The sequence below is a fragment of the Sphaeramia orbicularis genome, chromosome 10 (assembly GCF_902148855.1).
Source record: "Sphaeramia orbicularis chromosome 10, fSphaOr1.1, whole genome shotgun sequence".
NCBI lineage: Eukaryota > Metazoa > Chordata > Actinopteri > Kurtiformes > Apogonidae > Sphaeramia > Sphaeramia orbicularis.
Window position 1 is genome coordinate 37,572,313 of NC_043966.1, and position 11,507 is coordinate 37,583,819.

General features: G+C 40.3%; 1 protein-coding gene across 1 annotated transcript in view; it reads right to left on the reverse strand.

Moving 5' to 3' along the window:
* Positions 1-11,507, reverse strand: part of tenm1 (teneurin transmembrane protein 1) — a 269,383-nt gene that overhangs the window by 247,428 nt on the left and 10,448 nt on the right. Inside the window, exon 2 of the mRNA XM_030145470.1 lies at positions 320-591. Within this exon, the coding sequence (XP_030001330.1) occupies positions 320-536 (217 nt within the window). The 5' untranslated portion in view covers positions 537-591. The remainder of the gene's footprint in view (positions 1-319; positions 592-11,507) is intronic.

The following is an 11,507-nucleotide window of genomic DNA, read 5'->3' on the forward strand; positions in this document are numbered from 1 at the left end:
ATACTGGAAATTTAACAACAATTTCTCTTGGAAATGAGGAAAGCGGTTCTAATTTTACTGTACAGTGTTGGAATAAATCTATATTTTTAGGACTTTTCCACTTTACTGCTCAATGTAGTTATCAAAATTTAGAACTTACATTACTTTGGCGAACTAATTGAAATAGCTACACTTAATCTATAACCAATTACATATTAAAACTAACTTCTCCAACCCTGCTATGTCCAGACTGTGCACTAAATGCAGCAGAACCCTCGGGCTGGCGGCTCCATATGCTCGTAGAAGCTTTGCTAAGTGAATCCGGTTTGCTGTGTTCTACCTGGCTGGGGCTGGCTGTAGTTGCTCTGTCTCTCCCGGTGTGAACCGAGGGTGAGGCGCAGCTCATGGGTGTAATCAGGCAGGGTTTCACGTGAAGTGTAGGATCGGTGATGGGCGCGGCCGTCCTCACTCTCGTCAGATGAGCTGGTGTAGGACATCTCCATTTCATGGCGGCCTTTCGACAACGGCTGGTAGGGTTTACTGTCCATCTCCTCCATGGCTTGTAGGGCTCCGCTTAGTCACTCAGCACAGCCTCGGCACAGAGCACAAAGTCTGAAAGGAAAGGGGAGGCGAAGGAGATGAAGGCGAAGGTGAAAAAGTACAAAGGGAAAGGGAAGGAGGGAAAGGACAGCGGGGGAGGAAGAAGGATGGATGGGTCGGTGGAGGAAAATGAAAGGAAACAAGGGATTGAAGAGATGGGGTAGAGGAGAAAAATAGCGCAAGAAGTCCGTTATTGAACACAGCAGAACAATAGTGCAACATCTGCTCATTCCAATTACAGCAGACATTCATAAACAGTATTTGGCTGCTTTCATATTTCACACCAAAGGTTAGTTCCAAATCAATACAGTCAGAAGGGACTGCGACGATGGCCATTATGTCCAAGTGCGTTTGAAGAGAAATTGGCCAAAATCAAGAGCATTTCTCCGTTCTGTCACAAGTGTTTTCTATATTTTTCCCATCTATTGAAGGCTTTATCTCTGTCGTACAGACCACCATTGACAAGTTGCAGATATATCAACAAACTTGAGCCCAGATTCTGTCATTCTCGGTAAAACTATGTGTCACCGGATCCTGAAGTGGTGATGAAACTCGATTAGACACCAGTCTGTACAACGTCGCTGCCCTCCCAAACTGAATAATGACAAATCAGCTCTATTGGCTCTATTCAGCTCAGATTCACTTGTTCCTCTCTCAAGCACATCAGAATCTTCTGATAACGCAATATGCTTATACCACCATAACTAATGATTGATTGTGACAACGATTAGAGCACAGAAGAAGTGATTAGAAAATACTTCATTCACATTAGTTCTCTTTTGCCGTGCCCTGCCTGAGGCCTTTCCAGCCTATTTCCTGCAGATATAAAGCTTCTAAATGGAGCTTGAGAGGGTCATTGCTCATAGAGACAAAGTGCTATGGTATTGACCTCTTCAGGGAGTCCTGTAGTCCATATATCAAAGCCATTAGAGCGTGCCTGCTCAATACCTCAGAGATCTGCAGCGCAGGGTGATCACCACTAGTCTGATACAAGTTTACAGCTGACCTTTCTACCACTGCAGTAATGCTTTTATTCCACCTGAAAGACTCCTTCCCCTGGCCTCGTGCTAACCCCCCCCACCACCCCAGTTTGCATGGACAGACGTGCACCCATAGATAAGGCCAACTGCTCACCCCTGACAGCAAACAGTCAAAAAATGGGCCAAGTCATTTACACATTCATCTTCCCTGCACGCCTGCACCAGACATTATCATAGTGCATATGATCTGCAAGAGCTCGTCTTCCATTCATCTCCTTTGTTTTGAGATTACACAAAGCACATTAATACCTATAAAATACATGACCACGTTATGAGTGTAATTATCTTAGTAATATCATACATGCTATGCTCACAAACTCGCACACGCACCTATACCCACGTACACCAGTGGTTCCTTGCAATCAAGATGCCTTTCATTTTGATTGGCAGGAGTTATTGCAAGGAATCAAAGCTCACTATTATCTCAGCTGCCCTGTCAGAATGGGATTGACTGGTGTCACCTTCTCTCTGGTACGGCGAGGAACGAGTATACATTACCCTGTGAGCTCCGAGCTTGCTGCAGGCACTGGCTGCTGTCTGTCTCTACAGAGGCTCTCTGTCCTGTTTCATGTCTGTCACACACTTACACGCAAGAATGAAAGCATGCAATCCGGCGCAAAGGCACCATCTCACATACCCTCATATGTGCACAAACGCATCAGACACACATGCACGCAAACCCTCAGTCTGGTGAGCATCCTCACTGCTTAAGGCATTACTGCTGCTTGCATATTGACATTTGCAAACTAAAATACTATCTGGCTCCTGTTCGAGCATGGCTCTCTTTTTGTTAAATCTCTCGCCTCTTTCACTCTGCTTTCACCATCTTGCCCTCTCTTCTCTTCTTCCCTCTCATGCTTGCTCTTCCTCACCTACCTTACACGCTTTCTACCCTCATCCACTTCTCGTCCTCAGAGGCCTGCGCATTTAGAGAAGTAAGCCTGCTGGCGGGGGTTACTCCCGCTAATTCTAGCCCACAGTGGGGTGCCCATTAGGGGGTTTGATTCTTGGTTTTGATGTCAAAACCTGGAGGTTGTTTCCTAGAGCCAAGCTCACTTCAAACAAGACACATGGGCAATCTGTAGGACAAACCAGCATGCGCCACCTGAGCACAACACCAGCCTGGATTTGCAAGTGAGGAACAACCACCTTGAGGCTGAGCAGGCACCAAAGCCATGCTACGGTTTACTATTTATAGAAGACACACAAGGACGATCCTGAAAGGTCTAAGGATGTTGGAGTAATTAGCTTTATGCTAGAGCAAATTTTTAATACCAGAACTTCTACTTCATGATGTGTATCATCTCCCTCATCATGATTTTTTCATGTATGTGCAGAGAGCACGGGTCTGTGGTTCAGTGAGGGATCCCTTAGTGAAGCTACTGAGTGGAATACTAATTTATTGATAGACTCCTGTTGGAAATTTGAACAAAGTAAAAAAAAAAAAAAAAGAAAAGAAAAGAAAGAGAAAACAGGTCTGTAAGGAAGATGCATATCACGTGACACTGTTTCCCCTCTAAGTGGATTAACTGCGAGACATCGTATGCAGGGAAAATGCATGTATATGTTATTGTGTGATTTTATTTCAAATTTAATTCTAATCTATAATTCATCAGCATGTAATGAACTCCTCACCGCTCAGTTGAAAATTAATACAAAGTGACAACACTGAGTGAAACACATGCATCGCATTACGCTGTTAACCACCCCTCCCTCCTTCATCCACGCTAACCCATTTCTTTCTGCCTTTTATCACTTGGCTGTTTTTCATTCTTTCACACATACATATTTATGCACACATACAACCACACAGGAGTGATAATCCATGGCTACACAGTTGCAATAATGCCTAATGGGACCCTTCACCCACTTGATCCTCTCCTATCCATCCATTTACTCAACAACAGTGCAGCCATTCACCAGTGGGCTGTTTTTGCAAATCTGCTTAGAGAAGTGATAGAGGCTCACATACACAGTTGCTTTTAAACAGGATTTATATTCCAATTCTTCTCCAGAGGGGTGGGGTCCCTAAAATGTCTGGCGATGAAAAAACAGTAGCACAAACAGCACTGCGGCGATCGTCATATATACAGGCATGGACCATGAGGACAGGTCCAAATGGATTTACACATACCAATCTCGAATAAATATGCTGAAATCTAAACGAACAGAGAGACAGAGCATGCAAAATGGAAAACGAGAGAAGCAGAGAGGATTGGGCCCAGGCAGAGGCAGAGAAATTGAGTTTCACATTGGTAAATAAACAAGGAGGATGGGGAGAGCGGAGTGCCATCCAACAATATTAGCTTCTCAGATTATTGATACAGTATAGTTCCAGGATTACAAATACATTTCCGCCATGCAGAGAGGGTCTTATTTTCATAACAGTCTGGAGACCCCTAGCGAGTAGGGAGCTACTTTCTTTGTTAGCTCTGGCCTTTTACACATTTCCACAAAGATTGTTTACACAGTGACAAGCTAATCTCACTCGCTAAACAGGGCCCGCATGCCCCGGGAATGACGATGAGAAACCTTGAGAGTATATTCATGCCAAAGCATAAAATTTGTCGTTACAGATGCTCTGAAGTGAAGTCATGACAATCCCGGTGTTGTATGCAGGTTTTCATTTTGTCTGCTATTACAATGGCTTAATCATCCAAAGGAATCGAGGCGTAGTCTGTAGCTGCAAATGCAGATCCAGGCTACAGGTCCTATGGGAGTAAACAGTGCGCTGTCGGAAAGATATGTGTGTGTGTGTATATGTGTGTGTTTGTGTGTGTGTGTGTGAGGAGGAGACTGGAGGATAGGGCTTAAAAAGCTATCTGTTCCATTCGTTAGCACCAGCATGACTCCTCAGGCGTAAGACAGGGACACCTCAGATGAGAGCCCCTGGAGGACCCACAAGACCCTGTTATACCTAAACCTCCAAAAACACAACAAAACAATACAACGCCCACCGGGAGCCCTCTGCACATGACGAGAGCAGGAAAAGAGGGATGAACAGAGAGCCGGGATAAAGAGAGTGATGGATAGATAATGAGAGATGGAGAGATTTCACAGTGAAACCAGGAAGAATTGAAAGATAGAGAGATTGCCAAGTGAGACATGGAGTGATAGAGGTTTTTAATTAGTGGATAAGGGCTAGCTGTCTGTGGGCGGTAGCACTCTCGTCACGTAGTTGTGCTTTCATAGCTGACCAAGCCTGAAATCTGAGTTTACCAGCAGAACACATTCTGCAGTGTAAATCCACACACACACTCCAACAAAATGACAAACAAACCTGACCACATCATAAATACAGCATCCCTGACATGAAACAAAGACACATATAAGAGACACACACGGACAATCAGACACTGACAGACTCACAGATAGTGCCCTTGCGCCCACACGCACTTATAGCATTCACACTAACTGACAAACAACACACTTGAGCACCCACGCACCATAGAAAAAGAGAAAAGGCCAGTAAAGACAGTGTTGTGTAAACCCTATCCGAGGCCTTTCTCTGCTTTATGTTGCCATCTCTTTACATTTCAGCCTCCTGTATGTGTAGCCTTCATTAGCGGCGCTCAAGGTTAATGCATGGACTGAATGTTCCAAACAAGTCACATACTGTAGGTTCCATAGGTGTGAATTTTACGGAAGCATGATGGAAAAGTGGTGGAAAAGGTGTGAGTGTGTTCACTTGAAAGTAAACATGAGGGGAGAACTCTTGATAATTGTCACAGGGATAAACAATCTGTGTGTTTACATGACAACTTTTATTCCTGGTTTAATCTGATTAAAGGTTAGATCCTATTTCAGATGTCCATGTAAACACCTTATTCCAGTTGAAAAAGAATAGTTCGGATTAAATTTAAACCCGAATAAAGTCACTGGTTTAATCCATTTTTTATTCCGAACTAAATTATTCCTCGGACATGTAAACCCTTTATTCCTGCATTCTGCACATGCTCGTTGTCTTGTTGCATCACAATGACGCACACATTCTGCGCTGGCGGAAGAATATGCAATGCAGTCTAGTCAACCCAAAGCGTTCCAGTGGGCTATTCTGATGGGATCTACCAGCCTCTAAAACCCTGAAGGAATAGTTCACCACTTGTTTTTTATTAATTAATTTGTCATGCACTAATGAGTTCGATAAGTGGGCAAATCAGTTTGCACTGCCTTGTTCTTGCAGCCCTTCCGTTAGCTTAGCTTAGCCTAGTTTAACATAATCACTTCATTCCTATGGTCAGAAGTAGCCAGGCTTTTATAGGTGATTTCGAGTATTTTATGAGTGATTTTGTGAAATTCAAATCTCCCTAATCAGTCCTTTAGTCCAGTGGGGTCAATATGATCATAAATTTAGGCTCAAATCATGGCGATGTGACTTACTGCAGTAATAAAACCTTGGGAAATAAAAACTAATGCAAAGCTAAAACGGTAAAGCAAAGCTAGTTTAGCGCATGCATCCCTTCCAACAAAAAGATTTTCCAACTTCCGTCAACACAACAGTCCCAAGATTGTATGAGTGCAGTAAGTCGCAGATCTAAAGAAATAATTAGGGAGACTCGGATTGCAGAAAATCACTTACAAAAGACAACAAATCACCTTTAAAAAACTCTACGTGTGACCATGGGAATGCAGTGACTATGCTAAGCAAAGCTAACAGAAGGGCTGCAAGAACCGAATAAACGTTTCTCATGTAAACCTTTATTCGGGTTTAACATTTCCATGTAAACAGAAGAGAAAATACTTTAGTTCCGAATTAATTTCTTCTGGAAAAATAAATTGGATTTAAAAAACATCATGTAACCGTACCCAATGTCTCAATTTACGGAACAATAAAGCAGGTTTTAATCCCAACATAATGTAAAGTTTAACCAAATTTTCCGAAAATGTGAGTTTATTCGTGTTCAACAGTTGGTTATTCATCACTACCACCATTACATTATAATTAAATAGCATCTCATGTAATTATCTTTTACCTGAACAGTTACCTGAGGGGCTGATGAACCCAAGAGATATTTTTCCAAAAACCTGAGGCTGGAATTAGCTGTTATACTTAAGTCGAACTGCTGGTTCAGATCATATAACGTGGCCTTTTCACCTCTTCGTACACATGGTGTTTCCATCTACTTTGTTTCTGTATTACTGTTTCCTTATTAATTAAACAAATATTGCAGTTTCCATAACGTTCCACACATGCAAACTCGCAATTATGAACTATATCATTCACCTACTATCGATTCATCAATTCACCCAAGAGTGAAAACATTTGTGCAAGGCTTTTCCAAATTAGATCCAATTTAGATTTTTATACCCAAATCAAAAATGTCAATAAAAACAGCAGCATGGAAACATATTGTATTTACAAGCATCAGGTCAGAACTTAATAATATGGATCCATCCCACACCAGTACAGCTGTATAGGTTAATATGTGACTCTGGTGAATGGAAAAAAAAATACTTCAATGCTGCTTCGTCTTCTTCCCATGTGTTTCGATAAATAATATGTGAACACTTTGGTCACATGTCCACCTATCTCCAACAGCATCAGCATCAGCAGAACTTGTCTCCTATAGTAGCTGCTGATGGCTAGATTTGGTCTTCTAAAAAGGAATCACTGATATTAAGGAAAAATAATTGCAAAAAAAAATGGGAATTGTACCTGGAACTGCCTATTTTTTTTTTTTTTTGACCTGTAGCATTTAGTACAAGATTTATTAATTACTTTCAGTTTGATTATCCAGATCCATCTGTTTATTTAGACTTGTATTAATATAGAACAGAATAGAATAGAATGGAATAGAATAGAATAGAATAGAATAGAATAGAATAGAATAGAATAGAATATTTTTTATTGTCATTGTAACAAGTACAATGAAATTTAACCCTTTACCATGCAAGTGATTATTTTTGGTAATTTCCGCATATATTACAGGACAGTTACAGCAAGAGTTACAGTGAGGACAGTGAGTCAATAATCTCAGGTCCAATGTGGTCTACAGGGTCTGTAAGGTCCACCTCTGCATGAACAGTGACTGTACCTGCTTTGTTAGGTACCATGAAGTAATGGTACTAATGTAAGGAATGATGTTCAAAGGGATAATGTGGATGTGGACAGGTGACATTTTTATATATACTTCTTGGGTTTTTTTTGTTTTTTTTGTTTTTTGGAACTTATGGGTAAGGAACCAAATATTATCACTTCATAGACCTTGATTTTCTATATAACATACAGTTGAAATGTTAAATTTCAGAGCATTTCTATGAGTGAACTATAAAGGGTTAAAAGTGCCATCCAATCTGTGCAAAATATATAAAATCTACTAAAAACATACAAATAAAAGTAGCCTTTCTTATATATTAATTTTGCTTGGTATCTAATAAGACCAATCATGACTTTTTAACTGCATATTAATCACATATTACTTTTACTTTTCTAAGCTATTATACTATATATTATCAAAATAATCATGCTAAAGTGTCTGTCAGCCTTTATACTTTGTCGACGTCTACTTGCTCTTTGACAACTGCTTTACTTTGATAAGTGGGTTTTCATCCCCCGTTCTGCGGCTGATATTCAAGTTGCATTGTTCACATGTACGTCACATCACAGAACTCGAGTTTAAATGCTAATGCGAGCTGTAGATCCATGATATGACATGTCAAGCTGCAAATATTCCTCCAATTCTGTCATTCCACGCCTTTACATTGAGCGCTGTCAAAAGGTTGCTGGACAAATGAGTGACTGTCACCATTTGACAAATGCATAATGGGATGTCACTCTCAAATATGTGACTAAAGGAAAATATTATTATTATGTTTGTTCACTGCCAGTTACTCTTTAATATAAGTATCCAAAATAAGGCAGGAATTTATTATTCTAATACTAAAATTCTATCTATGGTGGTATCTTTGATGTAATATTTGTGTTTTCTGTCTGTGTTCAACGGTACATTTAAAAACTCAGAATTCATGATAGTGATTAAAACCAGTGCAATGGGACCTTTTGGCCAGATCGCCCACCTCAACTCAAAGAGAAGATCCAGTCTTTTCAGTAGCTGCGAGGGGCCAGAAAACCAACCATGTGACTATTTATAGTGGACATGTATGGGTCAAATCCCACGTTGGCGCTGCATGGCTGAGCAGTGTGGAGAAATCCATAAGGTCCTACACTATTCATGCCCTCTGAAGGTGGCCTAGAGCGAGGGAGTAGCAAAGCTTTAACTTTTCAAAGGATGACTTTTTTTTCTTCTAGGCTATTTTCCTTCTTTAATGTATGACTTTTAGATCTTTTAGATGTTAAATAAGGTATACCTCACCCCCCACCCGCAACCCCACCCACCCATCCAAAGCAAAATCTTCCTGACTATAGCAGTCTCCTTTTATGATATCTACTCCTACTCTTTCTCTCTGATCTACAGCCTTCTGCTGATTCCCCAGAAGGCCGAGGAGCAAACAAAAAACATGCACAAGGCTGCATTTGACTTGCAGGCATTTGACCACGAATACACAGGCACACTCACATGGAGCAGGAGACACCACCCAAAACCACTTAATCAATATTCTTGACAAGGCAAAGCCTTATTCAACACATTTGATATTCCTCCTCTCTCGCAAGATAAATACATGTCACTGTCCTCCTCGCACAACTAAAAGGCTGTTCACACTAACTCGCTTTGCAAATAAAGCTTTACATCAAGACTGACAACCTCCTAAGCTCTCTGCATCAGCCACTGCTTGGTAAAAAGCCTCTTTCAATAATGCATTTGACCGCTAAAACCTCCAGCACCCAAAGCTAAGCTAAGTGGCAGCATTTCAGATGCAGAATTAATTGATGAATCAATGCCATTGATTGTAGAAATTGGATTTGGTGATTAGCGATTTGGACAGTATTTCCTGTGCATCTCCTTTATGAAGTTGTTGATTACACAGAAATGAGTGAGTAAAGAACATTAGAGCTGCAGTGGAGTAGCTGAAAAGATCTACTAGGAGGTGCTGAGCAGCATTGCAGATTGATTTCTCGATGCTAAGTGGGCTAATCTTCTATCTACACGTTACAATGTGACGCTTATCATCTGGAAAAGCTGTGAGAGTATACGTGAGAGGACTTTTTTTTTGAGAGTTTTTCCGATGCGAAAAGTCCTGAGTGGTCCCTGCGGCTCCTTCTGCTCCTAAAATCTGTTCTCGGCCTTCACCTCATCTGTGATTCTTGTGGCCTCTTGCCGTCTAAGGACACAGACGGCATTCAGTAACTCTGAACAAAAAAGAAAGAGAAAAGTAAAAAATTCCTCTTGACAAAGACAGGAGCAGCTCTGAAAAAGCCACAAGAAAAAAAGAGCTGGTGGTTTTCTTTTGCGAACTGATGAGATGGACATGTGGGGCCGGAGTACATTCCATCCATAGCAGCTGATTGTATAGAGAACCGTGACCTCGAGGTTATGCCATATGGCTTGTTAACTATGCTTTCAGATGAATATAAGGAATTCAAACATTCACCAAGTCAGAATGTGTGGTCGGTAGAAATCGAAACCATGTTTTTCAGCCGAGTTGGCCTGCTGTGCACTGTATGTGAGATGTATATCATGGAGAAAAGGGGTCACAGTTGTTGAGATAAACAAATTATCTAAGCTTGAAATCAATAGCACAGTCTGTAAAAATGTATTTGCACTTAGAAAATAGCAGACAGTAGTTTTAAGCAGTTTTCTCATTCAATACCATATAACGTGGTTTGTTTTTCATTTATCATGCATTCTCTTCCCTACTGCAGCTTTCTCTTCCCTTAAAATTTGCAAGGCAAAACCACACCAGGCGTGTTCTTTTAATATTTTGCATTTTTTAAATTTTATTGCTTGTCGAATGATAGCGCTTTTTTTTTTTTTAGCACAATAAAGTGAACAAAATATGAATTTCCCAACCAGTTCATTTTCTAGTTAGATCAGGTTGGGCTGACATGCAGCACGCGCTCACTGTTAAATTCGGAATTTCAGAATTGTTACATCTGGAGACGAAATGAATTAGGTCTGCTTTGCTTAAAAAAAAAAAAAAAAAGGCTGTGCACTGCTGCCATGATTTTCTTGGAGCAGATATTGGGTATATTTGCACAAATCACTTTTCTTTGTGCAGTTTGGCTTGGCGTTTTGGCTGGAAATCAGTGTAGAATATGTGTCTTCACAGTTAGAAGTCAGTCCGGGCGATGATACACATATTTGAACTACATCCCAGAGTTCATGGTGGATCATGACTCATTCTTGAAATTAAACCTTAGCAACAAAACAACTCCAGTGCAACAAAAAAGGAATAAATATATTGAACTGTAAAGTGCTGTATTGTATTGTATTGTATAAAACATGGCTTCCAGCAGAGATGTATCAAGCACCGTTTTGGAGCTATTCATCTTTTCTATGAGTTAATAATTCATGATCATCTAGAAAGTAGAGCTATGAATATTACTGATGATACACATGAGGCTATTTACCAGTCAGCAGGAAATAGATGAACTCGTTTAGAGGAGAGATGTACAGTATACCATCACTGTGTTTTATGTAGCTAAATAAATTACTTCATAGGCACGCAACAAAGCTACTGATGCAACTTATTCACATTGAGGTATTAATCATAGTGTTGAGGTCCGAAAAAGCACTTGTGAAGTGTTCTGCTGTTGTTTCTATGTTTTAACCCATAAAGACCCACAGCTACTTTTATATCACTTCCCAAATTAATTTTTCTCTCTATTTAACCTTTCTTAAGTTATTTATCACCATTTATTATAATATTATCCTATGAGTTTTGCATTTCTTTTTATGAAAATCAGGCATTTTCCTATATTTCATTTACTGATCATGCAGATTTTTTGTTTTGTAAAAATATTAACAACTGAATGTAAAAACAAGTATC